General features: G+C 41.8%; 2 protein-coding genes across 3 annotated transcripts; one reads left to right on the top strand and one right to left on the bottom strand.

Annotated features, from left to right (window-relative positions):
* Window positions 1-369: 369 nt before the first annotated feature.
* LOC135495432 (ribosome quality control complex subunit TCF25-like) lies at window positions 370-17,733 on the bottom strand. The gene is made up of 15 exons (XM_064784059.1): window positions 17,462-17,733; window positions 16,876-17,055; window positions 16,472-16,608; window positions 16,211-16,276; window positions 15,675-15,894; window positions 15,422-15,521; window positions 15,006-15,192; window positions 14,618-14,723; window positions 14,353-14,460; window positions 13,913-14,028; window positions 3,614-3,772; window positions 3,117-3,207; window positions 1,891-1,970; window positions 1,276-1,348; window positions 370-952 (listed from the first exon to the last, which is right to left on the bottom strand). Exons 1-15 carry the CDS (start codon window positions 17,636-17,638, stop codon window positions 773-775), a joined length of 1,980 nt encoding a protein of 659 aa, XP_064640129.1. The 5' UTR covers window positions 17,639-17,733; the 3' UTR covers window positions 370-772.
* LOC135495433 (uncharacterized) lies at window positions 4,283-9,787 on the top strand. Of its 2 annotated transcripts, none has more exons than XM_064784061.1 (7): window positions 4,283-4,379; window positions 5,370-5,571; window positions 5,919-6,251; window positions 6,678-6,848; window positions 7,467-7,646; window positions 7,998-8,090; window positions 8,309-9,787. In XM_064784061.1, the coding sequence occupies exons 1-7, from the start codon at window positions 4,365-4,367 to the stop codon at window positions 8,401-8,403; spliced, it is 1,089 nt and encodes a 362-aa protein (XP_064640131.1). In that variant the 5' UTR covers window positions 4,283-4,364; the 3' UTR covers window positions 8,404-9,787. The 2 variants fall into 2 exon arrangements, with proteins under 2 accessions (XP_064640131.1, XP_064640130.1); XM_064784060.1 differs by having other exon boundaries at window positions 4,350-4,385.
* Window positions 17,734-18,313: the final 580 nt, after the last annotated feature.

Raw genomic sequence — 18,313 nt, 5'->3', positions numbered from 1 at the left:
CCACCCAGAGCTAGCACTGATACTTGTCTTCAAGATGGGTTGTTCCCCCAGTACACCATCACCCAGAGCTGGCACTGATGCTTGTCTTCAAGATGGGTTGTTCCCCCAGTGCACCATCGCCCAGAGCTAGCACTGATGCTTGTCTTCAAGATGGGTTGTTCCCCCAGTGCACCATCGCCCAGAGCTGGCACTGATGCTTGGACTTGTGTCTCATCCATGCCTTGAAATCTGTTCCAATGGCACCGGTAGCCAGATGTGTTTGAAAAGAACTCTGTGATGTGGCTCATCAAGCAAGTTTTTTAAAAACCACTGGGCTACGCGGCTCCTTGAGAGAGAAAAGGACACCAGGAAATGACAGGAACAGGTAAATAATTTCAATAGATTTTAATAAATATAATCATTTTGCACCTGGTACAATTCACTGATTAAGATAGTTAAAGCATGATAAATCCATAGGCACCAGATTAACTAAAGAGGTTTCTACCTGTAGACCATACTGTAAACACACTGGTCCTATGTACATAATGTGGCTGACACAATATATGACATGGACTTATCCCGGCCTTTGTCCAGGGGTTTAGCACATGTGTGAGATACACAAACAATGACGCACCGGAGCACTTCCGCACCAGAGAACCTCTATCATCTCATTCCTTGGGTTATCGGGCGGCAAACAAACTTTTTAAGATATACATGTCCATGCAGTGTCCTTCACTAATGCCGAATTTCACAAAACATTATATGAAATGAAATCGTAACTTTGCAGCCTCCATTATAATTCCCAGGCACCCTCTTCCTCCTCGTCATCTTGGTTCTCTCCATTCTCAACAGGGGGAGGCACCGGTTGTATATTTGCCAGCATGTTCCTCATGGCGTCCATAAGACTGCCTACACTCTGTCTGATTGTGGCTTGGTCCTCTCCCCCTACGGCACCATCACTGGTCGGAGGATTCTGAAACAGATAGTCTTTATGTTACATACTACACCGTGGAGGGCTACTGGAGATTATACAGAGGTTGAGCATCATTGAAGCTTCACACTCTAACTTTGACTTTGAGAGTGAATTACAGTCACCTAACGAAAACTTCGAAATAACTGAACTGACAATTGTTTCCACACTGATAAACTGTGTATTTCGAGTCGTGGTGATGACCTAACACGTAGATAATGACTTTGTGACATCAGCCCCTGTCAACCCTGAGGTGCTGGGGTTGATTCCTGCCACATTCATGTGAGAGAGGGGCAACTAGGCTCAGCTTTCAACTCCTGGCTTACCTGCACGTCGAAGTTTGGCATCAGGGATCGGAAGAACATGTTGAGGACGCTGGGATCATGGAGACGGCCCTGTCTGGAAACAACAACAACAAAGATCAACATCACTCGGTCACATGACTCGGTGGATTAGATATCTATAGCATGGACTAGCGCTGAAGGATTTTGTCATGTTCATTTAGAGTTTATGACAGAACATCCAGCATAGCCTAAAGCAACCCAAAAACAAAAATAAGCTGCAATGTGATGCAGTTTACAGTAGTTGATAACCTTAGTCCATTAGTGTAATGAGAACTGGTTTGTACCCTGAAAATATCAACTGAAACACATGGGTTTATTTCAAATAGCGTGCTAATCAATGACTCGTCAGATTTGATGTGAGAAGTCAAGCCATTCTCCAATTCATCACGAGATTGTAATCAAAAACCTTGCAGTGACAACTGATTGACGGCCTAACTCTCAATTTTTAATTCACTCCCACTGCGATTGACAACAATTCCACAGTGTTTATGAATGCTTAGTTTATCACCATCATCGACTGTTGCCATGACACGGTTTATTGATGACAATAAGTTAAGCATACCATGACATTTTGACAGATTATTCAGTAGTAGTTACCTTTCGGGTCTTGTGTAGGATATGATGGAGTCTGTCGGAGGAAGTGGGTCATAGCTCATGATCGGTGTGACGGCCAATTCCTAGAAGACAGAAGGAAAACTGATAATCAGAGTTGATGACGTAAAATGTAGTGCTTTAACTTTAAGTTTGCTGATATTTATTTGAAACTTAAACAAAGATGTATAGGCAGGAGCTCGGGGATCCAATTAGCATTCTGTTGGTGATGGATATGTGGAATTAGAGAACTGTAACTTGTATCATATCACCTATGCGCACCTATTCAATATAAATTTGCTTCGGGCCGGCGCTGAATAATAAATTGCAGTCACACTGGCATCATAATGCTATGCACGATCGAGTATGAACATAGGAAGCTAATCATCAAATGAGTTAAAGCATTATGTTGTGTCTTTCCAATCAAGCATTTATGATATATGGGAAAGACTCCACACATCCAAGGTAACAACCATGCAATTCTCAGACACTATCGGTGAATCGATAATTTGATACCCGGTAATTCTCTCAATAACCAGGAAAATGCTGATGGCTGAGTTGTCCCAGTTGAGGAAGATTTTAGAATATTACTTTCGACTTTTTTATTGGTGTGATGACCTCTTAAAAATGTTTAGACTTAATAAAGGCTACTGAGAGCAACAAACAGGATGTCAGGACACTCTGTGAGAAGTGGACAAAGTCAAAGGAGTAATGCTTGCTTTCAGTTTTCCATTCATGTAATGAGGACATCCCATCTTTGTGTACAATGCCCTTTAAATCTATTTTTACAACCGTGGGTATGAATGAACAGCAAATTAACTGGGCACCACCCTGGCCTGTTAATAAGTTTCCGCAATGCACATTCAATGAAATGAATAATGGGTACATCACATGTGAGTTTGCGTTGCTATGGTATTAAAGGTGCAGCAACATCGTATGAATGCACCGGATTGCAACCAAATACAGACTCTCAATAGAAACCATGATGGAAACATTTAGGGCGGATAATACATATCAAAAGTCAACGCAATGAACACTTTACATTGCGAAATGAGACTTTTCTGTGCAATTTGTTGTCTCAGCGATGAATATAACCCTTTCACAAGCATAAGCAGTTTCAATGTGCTGTGAGGAGAGCCCCTTCCTGGCAACTCAGTGTGACTTCCTCTGACCTACCCGGCACCTGCCTAAAGTTCCCCTTGAACAGAACCGAAAATATTATAAGAACTTACTGGAGGCAAAGCAGCCTTAGCATCCTTTATTTCTGAGATGACAATGTGACGGTAAATATTTCGAGGTGTGCCACGGTATCGGATATTCCGCCTGAAGTGAAAACAAACAATAACGTGACTTTGAGACTTGATTCTTCTGTTTCTATATGATCATTGTATTCATCTTAAAAATGCAAGGATGGCACGTGAATTGCTATGATATCTCCACCAGAGAATGATATGTTATGGAGATTTAGGAGCCGAATTCTTTTGGCAACTTTAGGATATGTGGTCTCCTCTCACACCATTATATGGTGAGAAAACCATGCAAATGAAAGGCCTGGCTACTTGCTGTATTCTTTAATTGTAACAAATTTGAAGGGAGGAGCGATGAATGACGTTAGCTTCCAAGGGTAATGCTGTCTACCGACCTTTGAAAGACACTAATTGTAACAGTGCTGCTTGAGTTAATCAATCTCATGGAACTATGTTCCCACCAACTTGTGGTTTATACTCACTTTTCCTCATACTCCTTGATCTTGGGATCCTGCCGGCCAATTCGTTGCATCGTCTCCGCCACGTTCCTCTCCAACCATTCCATGACCTCCGGTGCCTTCCAACACGATGAGCAACGGCCCACATAGAGGGCGATCAACTGCCGGAGGGCGTCTGGTTGACTGGAAAACACAAATGGATAAAACTTGGATAGTTTTGTGGGGAAATATCTCACTTCTCTTCAACCATTCAATAAGGGGGCTTCCGACCCATCGGCACAATGAACAATGGCAGACATATAGAGGACGATCACATGTGTGAAGGGGTCTGGCTGACTGAAAACTGGATAAAAATGGGGTAGTTTTCGGGGAAATATATCATTTGTAATCAATCATTCCATGAGAGTTTGATGTACTCTAGCACCCTGTACATAGGAACTGAAGAGTACATCAGCAGAAACTAATAGCAAGCATTAGCAATGAACTGCAGCCAATAATTCTGAAACAGCTTTCAGGTTCACAGTTTACAACATTAGTTACAAATAAACAGGTCTTTCTTATTGAAAGTTGTGGACAGCAACTTTGACAGGAAATCCATATCCATCAATTCAAATACGCTGGGACACGCATTAGTGCAAACACCAATCCACATCGTGGATGATGGCAAAGGTTTACATGTTGCCAAGGCGATGACCCTGATGAGGTCCGCTGGGTGGGATAAGTTTATGAAGGAATTTATCCCGGACGAACCAACGAAAGTAGGATAGCCGTGAAGATGTGGAATACAAAGGTAACGGTAGGCTTCTTCATTTTACTTTTAAAAGAAATTACAAACATTAAAAAAACTCAACTTTGACAACTTATAAGTATTTCCAACAATGCTCCGACGACTTTGTCAGAGGTGGTTCAACTGGCTGTTTGGGAAAGCTAAGATAAGGTGTAGTGCCACGCCTATATGAGGTGAAATGGCAAAAGCATCAAATGCAGTTAACTGTAAAGAGAGAGTTTTGTATCATCTTGCTCTCAGTGTTCCATGATACTCCGCGATATCTCACCAGTCTGAACAGATTACACCCTGAGGGGGTATTAGCTGCAGCCTAACAATGCATTTGACTGTAGCCAGGATGCTTTTCTCCAACCTCAAAAACAATCCAGAAATGTTTTCGTTACACTGGATATCTTGAGCATGCACATTTTGTGATGAACCCACTGCATGTTTGCCAAAACACCAAACTCATTTTTGACATTGGTTCACTGACCTGGCGTCACCTACTTTCGTTTTTATTAATCCCGACAATTAATCTGCACAGCTTCAGTTCAAATCAGCTTTAGAATTTCCACACACAATTCAATGTTTGACATGTTTTCAAGGGTGCAAATCTTAGGTACGGTTTTCATGTTTTTCACAGTAAATTTCGACCATTGCCCAATTATAAAAATGTAATTTTCTAAAGATTCCAAAAGATATGATGAAACCTGACTCATTTTGTGTTTATGTCGCTATGGCAACATCATTGCTTTTCCTAGCAACCTTGATTCAAATAAAAATGAATCAATAGACACCAGTAATGGCTAGTTAATAAAGTGGATGGTCATGGCCATGTATCAGAATGAATAAGTGAAATATTGATCAAACCAGGAAAAGTAATTTCTAATCTCGTCTGGTCTGTATGGCACATTAATTAGGTGGCGACCAAGTGCTGGTGAATGAATATTTAGAAGGGCATGAGCACATCACCTTCACAACATGGGATAAACAATTCCCCTTTTTAATTTCCAGATTGTTGCCTGCCTAATTGGTCTCCTGTCACTCTGCATAAGTAGCGTGTTTGCCTCGTATTACTGCAAGGCTGATGATGACTGCAAGCACTTTGGTGAGCTCAAGTGCATCAAGAGCCAATGTGACTATGGAATCTGTTCATGTAAACCAAGATATGCTGCAAGATTCTTCGGAGACTGGGGAAAATTCAAATGTGTCCCACGTACGTTAACCAATCTTTATTTTCAAGGCATGGTATTACAGATTTATTTGAATCATCGTCGTACATTTCCTGTAAGTGGGTGACAAGATGAAGAACCATAAAATCCAATTCCAATGGCCTTAATACAGAACACAACTGTTCACTGCAGTGCTCATTTTAGCATTAGCAATGATTTACTTAATACTATGCCACAGGCTCAAGAGCACTATGTACTACTGCATCATGCACTTGCATACATTGCATCATGATATCATTAGACAGCAAAGCGAAATGACACACTGTATTACAAATATGGCCAAATATGTCGCAAAACAAGTCTTCTTGAATAAACTCTGTTCCTATTCCAGTGAGAAAGATTGGTGAAGAGTGTTCACCGGATGGCAAACACGGGCTATGCGGAGCACCAAACTCGGTGTGTAATGCCAAGTGGGAGGAGTGTCAATGCCAAGCAGGGTCAGTACCGGCCAGTGGGAATGAGAGGTGCGTGACACTGACCCAGCGTCTGCCAGGAGAGTACTGCACAGCGGAGCATACAAACTGTGACGCCAACTCCATCAACTCAGCAATAGACATGTATGCTCCACCTCATATCGACTGCAGCTCAAGGCAACATCTTGTACTCTCGAACCAACTCAGTGACCAATATTTCCTCTCATCGACCTACCCCATGTGTAAAGGAAGTAAGTACATTAATTGAAAATATTTGACTTTTCATATAAAAGTTTACCTTCTAGAGGATTGTTGCATTTTATGTTCTTAAAATGCCTTACACTGGGGTAAAATGCAATATCTGTTGCATCCAAGCATAAATCATACATTGGGGATCAATGCCATTGTAGCAGTTTCCATAACTAGACTCTAGCGGATATTTAGAGATTCAAATGGCCCGCTAGTGCTGCAGTTGTTGGGGAGGACAAGTAGGCCCCCATCATCAAAAGAGGCCAACCGCTCACAACTACCCACTGGAGCCAAGTGTAGGTGTGCCGACATACCCAGCAGAGTTGAAAAATGCTCAATTGTAACCAGTTTAGAGTTAATCCAGGCATTTTCTCATAAGCTTCATCAAGGAAAGAATTTAACAAAGTATCCATTTTCATTCTGTACAGATGTTATTGGGTCTCCTTGCCTAGAAGATAACGACTGCGCTAATATTAAGGAGAGGAATACTGGTAATAATGGTGATCAGATTGGTGGAGTATGTGACACGACCACCAAGAAGTGCAAGTGCAAGACAGCTTCTAGAGTTGCCCAAGTTGGTGGCACATACTGTGGGTTGGGTAAGTGCAAGACATCTTCTAGAGTTGCCCAAGTTGGTGGCACATACTGTGGGTTGGGTAAGTGCAAGACAGCTTCTAGAGTTGCCCAAGTTGGTGGCACATACTGTGGGTTGGGTAAGTGCTAGACATCTTCTAGAGTTGCCCAAGTTGGTGGCACATACTGTGGGTTGGGTAAGTGCTAGACATCTTCTAGAGTTGCCCAAGTTGGTGGCACATACTGTGGGTTGGGTAAGTGCAAGACATCTTCTAGAGTTGCCCAAGTTGGTGGCACATACTGTGGGTTGGGTAAGTGCAAGACATCTTCTAGAGTTGCCCAAGTTGGTGGCACATACTGTGGGTTGGGTAAGTGCTAGACATCTTCTAGAGTTGCCCAAGTTGGTGGCACATACTGTGGGTTGGGTAAGTGCTAGACATCTTCTAGAGTTGCCCAAGTTGGTGGCACATACTGTGGGTTGGGTAAGTGCAAGACATCTTCTAGAGTTGCCCAAGTTGGTGGCACATACTGTGGGTTGGGTTAGTGCAAGACAGCTTCTAGAGTTGCCCAAGTTGGTGGCACATACTGTGGGTTGGGTGGGCTGTCCTATGCATGACTAACAATTGACACTTATATCATTCCAGCCCTGGCATTTGATGCGGTCTGCACTATCCCTGGTACGTGGGATAACACCGCTAAGGCAAGAAAGATCTGCGATGGAACAAAGGGCCTCATCTGCGGTGATCCCTGTGTACAGACACAGACAATATTGAAGTGTAAATGTGCCGTCACTCACACTACATCTGGAACAACATGTACTGCCCGTACGTATATTCATCGTCAAGGAGACGCCTGAGACACTCATCATCATCACAGAGTTCCTACACAGACGGCAGTCCACACAACATTGACTGTCTACACTTTATCATTAAATTCATTCACCACCCTCTATACTAGGTCACCAAAACGTGGCCCCCCCATACCGATAAGATGATATCTAGATATCGCTTATTGGCGTCAATTCTAGTCTCCAGAATCCATGTTGGCCACTAACCACTCAGGGGAGGCCCTCACAACGCTGCATTCTGACATGAAGTTAATAGATGTAACCTCGTTCCTATAAAAATGCCCACAAAGATTTGGCGGTTTATAGACCTCGATTTTGTTTCTTCCAGGGACAGAAGGTTCTGCATGTTTTGGCGACGAGAACTGTAAGGCAATTGCACTGACAGCTGTTTGTGAATCTTCAAAGTGCAAATCCGTCCCATGTAAGTTGCTTTGACTGTACATTGAACACTGTAACATTGAAATATGTGCAGACGTTTTAATTTGGCTCAAATAGAAAATATCAACTTTTGATGTGTTGATAGGTAATTACTTATCACAGGGGGCCAGACTGTTACTGGACTTTTTAATTCATTTCAATGTGCATTCACCAACATATATCTTCTGACAAAAGAAGTACATCTTCCCTCTTATTTTTCAGCTTTCCAAACTGGCAGTGGTGTAGACAGCTTCAGGCCAGTACTAACCTTCATTATCCTCGGAGTCACGCTAGCCCTGAAAATGATCACGTTCTAGTTTGCAGAGAAACTGTGGCAAAATATCTGGATTTACTTTCACAACTGAAATATTTTGGACTAAAATGGAATCGTGTTCAAAAATTGTGTGACCTGCCAAAACAAAGTTTCCAGCACCGAAATATCATCTTCTTAGGTGAAATTCAAACAAATTTGCTTCATGCCTATTTCCATTTGCTTTACGCCTTCAGTTACAATTACATTAGTCACAATTCTGCCACTCCTGACCAGAGTAGACTGGATAGAGTCTGCACACCAACAGATGTGCCATTTTGGCATTTTGATACTCGCCATTGCTAGCCTATCTCTTGCCAATCACCAACTGCATAATCAGAAAATTCAGAAGGATGTTGGCCAAAGCAGTTCGAAACCTTTTCACTTGCTTAATACTTTTTACCAAGACTGAGATCAAAGGGAATGTTGTAGAGATCTAGGCCTCAATGGAGGTTGGTATAACACTATCAATAGTACTTTACCGGATCCAGTAATACAATACTTGGACTAGGATATTACACAGTAAAGTACTGTAAACTTGTCCCTCCCAGTCAGGAACTTTGGCAAGTCTTTTGTCAAAGAACAATTACAACCTCAATCTTTCACATGCTTGAATGCATATGGCATTTGCTTTTAATTTCACTGCAACATACATGTAATGTAATTCACTTATTCATAAAGTAGATATATTCATGTTGTATCACAAAGTACCCTAACTCCACCCTTAATAAGCCTTTATCATCAAGTGTAGGCCTATCACCTGTAATACTCCCTCAGGGTAGAGCTTGAATCATGAATGTACAGGCCAATAGCTAGGGGTTGTAATGCGACTTTCTGAGCTGCCAGCACTTTTGAACATTGGTTATTTTAAGTGAAAAGGGCACTTTACTGAGTGCAATTTATTATTATGATTATGATTATCAAAGAGCAGCTTTATGGCTTACAAGGTTGCAAATGTAGAATCCAACATTTCAGTGTACAATTCAAGTCGATTTGCTATTTTATACCAATTTTCTCAACTTGAGGTGCAATGATATGAGCTTCAGGTCGGCAGGCCTATTTTTGAGGGAAGGACTGATAGTATTTTTCTACTGACTATACTATTTGGTCCGCATTTTGAATAGATTTGGAGAGCCTGGCAAACTTACAGCCCTTGAATGGTAAGTCGGTTTACTGGTTACTCTGTGTCAGAATTGCATGACATGATGGCTGAGAAAAGATTTGCATATTTTCTCAAAATGCGGATGAAAAGGTGAAGAAAAAAATGTCTATAATTCTGGCCCAGGGTTCATATGGTAAAGGCCCGGATTTCTTCAACTTCATACCAAATGTGTACATACATGTAATTGATGTTAGTGAGCTTTTCTGTCAAGTTGTAGAGGTAACGCTAATTTAACAAGAGGCCCAAGGGCCTGGCGCTCAGCTGAGTTGTTGCTGCGTTGTTCGTATATATTACATTACTCGTCAAACTCTACTAAACTAAGGACTCAAAGCCTAAGGATAATAGCTTCTGGATGTGTAACAGTGAATTGCGGTAGACTGGCGCAATCTACTTCAAGCAAGCTCCACCCTTGCAATGTGTGCGCAAACAGATAACCTAACCTATATTGGACCATCAATTCTACACACAGCAACATGATTCATCCTCAGCTGTTACCATGATGATGATGATGATGATCCTTTTCGCAAATTGGTCGTCTTCTGTCTTTCTTCCATACTTCAGTGCCACCGGATGTAGTCTGCCCTTGTGGAGGGATCCTTTCAGCACCGGGACACAAGAATCCATGCGAATTGAATCACATGGAGAGACTAGCCCAATCACCCGCTTTTGGCTGGGTAGAAATGGGTAAATCTCGCAGACTGGACCTTAAACTCTACTGCCGACGTGTGAGGCCGGTCTGACAGATGAGTAAGTGGGGTCCACCTAATGCAGAAGGCACCAGTTTCCCTAACTAAAAGGGTAACATTATTGCCTAAAGGCCTGTGTACACTAGTAAAATATTAGCAACATTTTTACATTTCCAGTTGCAACAAATGTTGCAAAAATGTTGCGTAGTGTGTACAGAGCAAAACGCGTCTTACAACATGTTGTAAAATTGTTGCAAATTAAATGCAATGCAATTCTTTGTTGCATGTTGTAAAAATGTTGCAAACTCTTCAGCCAATCAGAAATAGGATTTGCGTCATGTGATCTACCGGAGTTCATGTGACTTGAACAAGAAGCAGGTATAGCAACTCTCAAGTGAGTGTCTTGCTTCGTAGGGTGATGAAACCTTTTCTAGAAGTTTTTGTATGACGGCTTGTCAGTCAGCCGCAACTCCTTTAGGCTGCGTATCCATAGGCTGTTCCGTGCCCTGCACAACATTCCCTTTTTACCGCCTGGCGCGCCACACGGACAATGAACCTTCGTTGGTGTTATTGATCGTTCCCATAGGTTATGCCGTGTCACATTGCGGGCATATATGCACTGTGGATTGGGAATATAGGCCCATATTGGGATTGAACATGTCCATTCTTTTGCGAGGGAACAACACGGAAGCAATGTCTGAGGCGAAATTAATTCAAGAGGTTCATCAACGGGAACTACTCTGGGACCCCGAAACTGATGATTATCATAACAAGCACGAACCTGTAATTTGTTGCTTAAAAGTCAGGTTTTATATACATGTACATGTCAATTTGATGTTGCAAGTGAAAATACAAGTTACTTGTATTTTCATTTTCAATATTCATAAGAAATTGTCTTCTGAAATAATGACAGCGTGCGGATAAACGCGATTGACTGCTGCGAAATGAGGACTACAAAGGCCTACATGACCAAAAAGGAATATCCAATGGAGACGCAGGGCATAAGCCGCACTTACACCACCTGAAAATGGACCACCAATCTTGGTTCGGGAACCAATGCCGCACCATCGAAAATCCACCAAGCGCTTACACCAGCGCTGCAGCTAGTTATAAAATCCGGCTACAGATGGCGCGCAAACAATAAGCAGAACGCAGAAAGCGCCATTTTGAAAGCGCCGCCTGGAGCCGAACCATCTAACTAGCTAATTGCCGATCCATTTGCGCGTACACCACGACAAAGCCGAGCTTTTAACAAGCCGGGCGATTTGGACCATCAAGCTTGGTGGGACAAATTCGCTCGGCAATTTGTATCGGCAATGGATTGCCGAACCAATTTGTCGCGGCAATGTGGTGGTGTAAGTGCAATTGGTCCACCAATATATCGTGGTGTAAGCGCAGCTATAGTGCCAGGTCACAAGGCTGTTACGCCATAACGCCACACTACACAAGGGCATACCCTATGGATACGCGGCCTTAACAGGCAGTGGTATGCCCCATCATCCACCCTCATTTTGATCCAGGGCCTGGTCCATATTCTCTTTGGTTATTTCGCCGCCTCTTCCGTCTCTCAACAATGACAGCTAAAATTGCTGCAGAAGCACTCAAAACACATCTTCTCTCCTTGGAATCATCCATTTTCCCTCCAAAATACCTATTTCCCTTTGTTCCCACTAAAAAGTTTGCAACAATTTACCAACATGTTGTAAAAATGTTGCTAATTTGTTGCTAGTGAACACAGGGCCTTGAAGGGCTTGTTGCAAAATTGTTGTAAAAATGTTGGTAAAATGTTGGTAAAATGTTGGTAAAATGTTGGTAAAATGTTGGTAAAATGTTGCTAATATTTTACTAGTGTACACCCTGCTTAAGTCAAGTGAAACTCTTAACAAACCTTAGCAGAATGCCACCATTGAAATGTTGATAATAATGATAGCAAGTAAAAACTTTAAACAGATAGACTTGATTTTTTTAACCAACTGCCACATGTGGTTTTCTTTATTTAGTAAATTTTGAGGTAAGTATTACAGAATGAAATACTTGAATACTAGAATTGCCTGGCTCTTCTGATGATTGCACTGGTGAACACCGAAGTCGATGGGATGTGCAAAGTCATAGCTCGATCCTCTCTCTTGGTCATCTTTGAGATGTGGTCACCAAATATGTTCAAATGCAGCTGCAGATCATTCCTGTCCTGCAAAACATGATGAGGAGATAACATTTTAATTTTGATAGAATAGGTAAGCTAGCCAAGTTTTATATCAAAATACAAGGCCAACAACAACTGATAAGGCGCTAGGGCCGAATGATCAAGGAAGTTCATTGATGATATGATTGGGAATACATTGTGATAAGAGTGATGAATCGGCCCCGTTTGAAGCATTGTGCTATGTACAGTGTGCAAGTGTCAGTGTGTATCAGCTATCGCATTTATTGTTTGTTGACATTTCAAATCGCTGGAGTCGATCCTCAATTACACTGTTTATGTACATTGGCAACCTTACCCGATGATATCAGAACGATGTTTATTATTGTCTTGTTTATTCACATTAGTTCTGCTATGTGACAAGAGTTATTTGTTGAGAAATCCATGATTTAAAGCCGGACTTTGACATCGTTTCTCAGACCAACCAAGCTGCATTTCGCAGATCGTTTTTCAACGATCGTCGACGAACTATTTCAAATTAATCACATCCAATTAAACAATCCAAGCCTTCCCTAATGTCATCAACATGCAATAACACAAGCAGCCAAATATTATCGCCTATGAAATTGTGAATTTAATGAGAACTTACCTCTGAATTGACAGAACGCGATCTATTCCATAGCATGGTCTCCTTACGTCTGAACTGCGCAGACTCGAGACGTGACGTTCGCTGCACGTGTGATTGGACGTGGGATAACTCGCGCGAAATTTAAAATGCTCTTCTTGGAGGGTGCTCACTAAATTGCGCCAGTAACACCACCTGGTGAGAAATTCATGAACTACGCCTATTGATAATGAAAGAGAAAGCTTTGCTCTATAAAATTAGATTTGATTCATGATCCCCAACTAAGAAATCAGCTGCTGGAAAAGTTTTTGGAAAATTTCGCTCGGTGCCACCTAGTGGCCAAACCGCTCATCCTGCCGGACCCACATTTGGTCTATTCAGGAGTCCTGAAGGGTCTCAACGCCTCAGAGGGAAAATCTATCGCCTATCCGCCATAGTTTTGAAACGTGCCTGTTTAACGGACAGACAGACAGACAGACAGACAGACAGACAGACAGACAGACAGACAGACAGACAGACAGACAGACGGACACTCATTCTACCATTTACTCATATGAATAGCTCAGCTTTTCAGCTGAGCTAAAAATGGTATTCACATGTATTCAGAGATGATTCAAAATAAAAGTACTATCCTGATACATATTCGTTGTGTTCATCTCTAGCGATTATGAATGGAATCACTTCGGGTCGACTGCCCAGGGCTGCCAAGGTCGCATTATTTCGGATCCCACAGTCGTTCCTTGTATGCCATCACACGCCCCGAGATCACACGCTATGTGTGACTTGTGAGTGCATTCACAGGTGTACTCTCAAGATGTACTCTACGTAGATGTACAGGTGTACTCTCACCTAACAAATATGAGGACAGAATTTCAGATGTCCACTGAATATAACTGGTCCTACCTTTGTTGACTGTTTCTGAAGAAGCTATGTGCTGCCACCTGTGGATCTGGCTTGACACTACATTCTTCCAGAAGAGGTAGTAAGAGTCCAGGAAACATGAGCAGCGAGTTCTGGAGCTGAAGTCAAAACAAGACTTAAAGAGGACTTTCCTCAACAAATGATAGTCAGTTTTGAAATAAACATGATGACAAATGGCTCTATAGCCTGTGAAATAATCACCAAATGTGCCAAGTCATAAACCAAGTCATATTGGCGACCATTTTCTTTTGTGGTTTCGTGTATTTTTGAAATACGAGTTTGCACAACCTCATAACAGTAATTTCTATATGATTTTCCATTTGGTTGCCATACACTTAACAGAGAGGTGTCACCTAAAGAAGGTTCCACTCCATTTCAACCACACAGTGTTCTGGTGAACTTGTTTTGGTTGCAGATCTTACCATGTCATCAGCTTGAGAGAAGTCTCCATCACCTTGTAATGCTAAATGGAACATCGCCAGTGGCATGGAGAAACCAAAGTTTGGCAGGAAGGTGAGGTTTCTGTGAGCCTGAAGAAAGAATTGAAGAATGTAAAGACAGATATCAACATATGATGCAATCGAGTCCTGGTGCTGTACTTGTTTGAGCTGCGGATCTCGTATCGCATGCCTAGTTCAGCCAGAACACCAACTCTCATCTTACTAGTAAACTGGACATGGTACTTACCTCCCATTCTTGATACATTCTGACTAGGAAAGCATACTGATCAGATCTAAGTGCATAGAAGTCCAACATGAGCAGGATGCATAACGGGTCGTTGTCAGGGTCCAAACTAAAAGGGAAGAGAGACACTACTTTCTAAATGACGTTCAAACAGTAAACGTCTTTTCATTGGCACTGGTGATAGGTGTATATAAACACATGAAACTGACACAGAGCACAACCTATGACGCTGATTACAACACCAAGTGATGTCACGTCTAAAGACATCACCTGTGACATCACAGACCTTAGTGTCAATCAACTTTCCATTTTGCCTAGATTATGTCAAGATTGATTATGATACATAACGTGTAGGAGAATTCAACCTTCACAGATGGAACTCTACACCTACCTAAGGATTAATTTACAAAATTCTAACGCTGTCCTATAGCAGCCTTTCTGACCCACAAATATCAGCTGACGAAATAAAGCAATGTAGAATGCTCGATTCTCTGGCCGTCTGTAGTCCAAACGACACCGTCCCTGGGTCAGGCTGAATAACGAGTGGAAGCAGCACTCAAAGGAATATAGCGCCCTCTCTGGAGAAGAAAACAACTGAGGTTACAGAAGTTTTTTTCTTGACAGCAAAAACTGTAATAAGTTCGTACGACAAAATGTGACGGTTCATTTTGATCAATACAACATTATTACTCTAACTTAGACATAGGAGTGGAACCAATGTGACGCCTCCTTGATCTCATGTAATGTTAGAACAAGTCAGACCTAACCCTCATCTCACAGGTCAAGTTAGCTTATGCTACACCTTACCTATGAACTCAGTGGCCATTTGTATGTCTTCACTCATCTTACACACTTCACTGAGCTGGAGGAGTGAGTTTATATGGTAAGACTGGAGATTTAGAACATTCTGAAAATGAAACAAATGGTCGTTTTAAGAATAAGATTAAGAAATGTTCGAAAAAAACACAAGTAAGTTAGTGTCATGTGATGTTTCAGAATTGAAACAAGACACCTTCTTCCAATTCAGTAATCCAAGAAATGAAGAATTAATTTTACTTACAACTATATTTTGAGGATCGAACGATTCAACAGCATCTAAGAATTTGAATTCGATTTCCTGGTATGCTTGGTTGTGTTCGAAAGCAAAGAATTGGTTTCCCTGCTTGGTTTCAAGAAGACGCATTGAAAGACCAGTTTTTCCCATTGGGGGCCACGTATCTTTTGGATGAGCGAGCCAAGTGGATTTATGATACTGCCGATTCCTGTTTCTGTTCCGCCGTCTTGAAAAACAAAGATTAGAGTTTATCAATCGCTCTGTGGGATAAACACCGAGCTCTTTCATGGGGCAAGACGAACCCTGGCCTGGGACCAGTTGGGGCAGAGTGTAGGATGAAAATTATGCATGTCAGATGCAGGGGGAGTACTTAATGTCATCGTGAGCCAAAGGTTACATCCTCAGGACAACCACTCTGTGCCAACCTGGACGTTGGTGGATAGGTCAGCTGTGTGGTTCAGGGATTGCTCACTGCGTCTGTTCCCTAAAACAGCCAGGTTTTTACACCTTGAAAAGTACATTAGTAATGATGGAATACTTACGTCTGTTCACTTTGTACAACACGTGAACCAAATATTCGTCTCATTTCTGTATCAGGATTTAGATGTCTGAAAATAAAACAACAAAATGCTGTGATAGCTGTAAACTATGTGAACATTTATCAAGAACTCTTTTCAGGGGAGGAGCTACTAAAAAAGAATGGTTTCTTTGAACCTGGACTGACATTTCCTCTGCATCATCAGGCTTGATCCATCTCATGAACAACAAAGGCGTAAAATAGACCACAAAATATAATATCTTACTTGTGTTCCACATTCAATAAAGCTCTCATAGTCATGGTGGTCATGTGCTCTTGGTTGGCATCTGTCTTGCCATGGCACCCGATGTCACCATACATATCATTCACTTCCTTTATCACAGCCTCTATGTCTTCATCTTCCTGAAAACATTACATTACGAAAATATGATTGGCACTTTTCTATTTCCAAATTACTGTAAACCGCGTAAGGTTTGCGATGTTAGAAGTTTGCCAGTTTACACATTCTTCATTTTGAAATCCTAGTTTGCTTCCGAAATGTAATGGTCAATGTATAAGAGTGTCCCAGATATCTATCAGGCACGCTCGAGGGCAGGTCGCTCGGCAGGCCTTGGAAACACAAGATTAAGATTAGATTCTCGGTCAGTAAGGCAACGGGATCATCCATACCTTCTGATCGTTTCCATCAGTAGCCTCCGACTCCATATTTTTTGACTTTTTCTTCTTCTTTCTCTTCTTCTTCTTGACAGCACCTGTGTTCACTTCCTCAGTGTTTTCTTTATCTTGTCCACTGTCCTCATCTCCAGGTAACGGAATATCAACGTCATTCTCATCTCCATCTTCATTGAGCTAGAGAAGATGTCAATTCAAATTTCACAATACAACTACACGTTGTGCCCCTCAAGTTGAATTAAGCAGACAAAGTCATGAGCTCCGGTCACTCACAGCGAGCAAGGGACAATGAATAATGAAGGAATTGTCATGTATTTTAAACTAATAAGTAGAAATAAGAAACCCCTAGAATCGCCCAAGATGTTGAAAAGATCTCTCTGCGAACCATGATGAATAAAGCAAGCCAACAGTAGTCAAGTGAAAAGACTGGTCAGCGCCAAAACTAACTTCTTCGAATTCGTCTACAACTGGTAGCATGAGATGGCAGGGCTTGGGCCTACACTACAGTGGTCATGGTGGCAGGCTTAATCCTTGGTTGGATGCACTGGGCCAGGCAACTAAAGGCACGATACGTCTTACTTACCAAATCAAAAGGATTTGCAACAGCTTTCCCCTTATTTTTGGACTTAGACTTTTTTGATTTTACAATATTTTGTGGCAAATGGTCATCCAATTCTTCATTATCTGCATTTCCAGCCACTAAATCAGGAACAACAGAATCCTGATCTTTTCTCAATTTTCGTAGTGCCCTTGATGACATTATTTTGCAAATGAAATTTTGCCTTTGAGACACTTTCTTGGGTGAAATGTAAAACAAATTTCACAAGCAGGAAAAATTACGTTCAAGTAAATTTGACCATTTCCACCTCAGCCGGAGGTCCTTTAGCCGGTATCCGGTGGTTTCGCCCCAGTCGTTTCGCTCCCTGGGACTTTTTGTTGAGGATTGAGAAAGTGTCCCGGTGAAATGAATCAAGATTTGTTGAAATTCATAGATAAACTCAACAGGTACAAGAATATTCACTGCATTTCCGGGAAAGTACAAATATCAAAGTAGATATGCTTTCCAGGGTTGTCAAATCTACAAAGAAGGAATCGTTTGGCCATCTTTCATACCTGCAGAATCAACTGCGCCCCACGTGTCCAGGTCATTAGCTAGCACTAGTATGTCTTCAAGATTAGTTGTTCTCCCAATACAGCACTTAACTGTCTTTTAGATGGATTGTTCCCTCCATCGCCAAGAGCCAGCAGTGATCTCTCTTCAGGGTAGATTGTTCCCCGGTTCACCATCACCTGGAGCTCACACTAATATTATGTCTTCAAGACGGATTGTTTCCCCAATTCGTCATTCTCTATCATGCCAGAGAAATATTGGCTAGCACTAATCTGATCTTTCACCGCTTTGGCAAGTCGGATGGGTTAGCAGGTCCCGTTCCCA

This window comes from Lineus longissimus, chromosome 11 (assembly GCF_910592395.1).
Source record: "Lineus longissimus chromosome 11, tnLinLong1.2, whole genome shotgun sequence".
Lineage (NCBI taxonomy): Eukaryota > Metazoa > Nemertea > Pilidiophora > Heteronemertea > Lineidae > Lineus > Lineus longissimus.
This window is presented reverse-complemented; position numbering and strand designations above follow the sequence as displayed.

Bases quoted from the DNA above. Each gene is read 5' to 3' on its own strand.
- LOC135495433 (XM_064784060.1), top strand. From the start codon at position 4,365: ATGTGGAATACAAAGGTAACG. The intron at 4,386-5,369 runs GTAGGCTTCTTC...TTTAATTTCCAG, and splicing joins TGTGGAATACAAAGGTAACG to ATTGTTGCCTGCCTAATTGG. The intron at 5,572-5,918 runs GTACGTTAACCA...TTCCTATTCCAG, and splicing joins AAAATTCAAATGTGTCCCAC to TGAGAAAGATTGGTGAAGAG.
- LOC135495432 (XM_064784059.1), bottom strand. From the start codon at position 17,638: ATGTCATCAAGGGCACTACGAAAATTGAGAAAAGATCAGGATTCTGTT. The intron at 15,895-16,210 runs GTAAGTATTCCA...TTGTTTTTCAAG, and splicing joins GTTGTACAAAGTGAACAGAC to ACGGCGGAACAGAAACAGGA. The intron at 1,971-3,116 runs GTAAGTTCTTAT...TCTGTCTTCTAG, and splicing joins CTAAGGCTGCTTTGCCTCCA to GAATTGGCCGTCACACCGAT.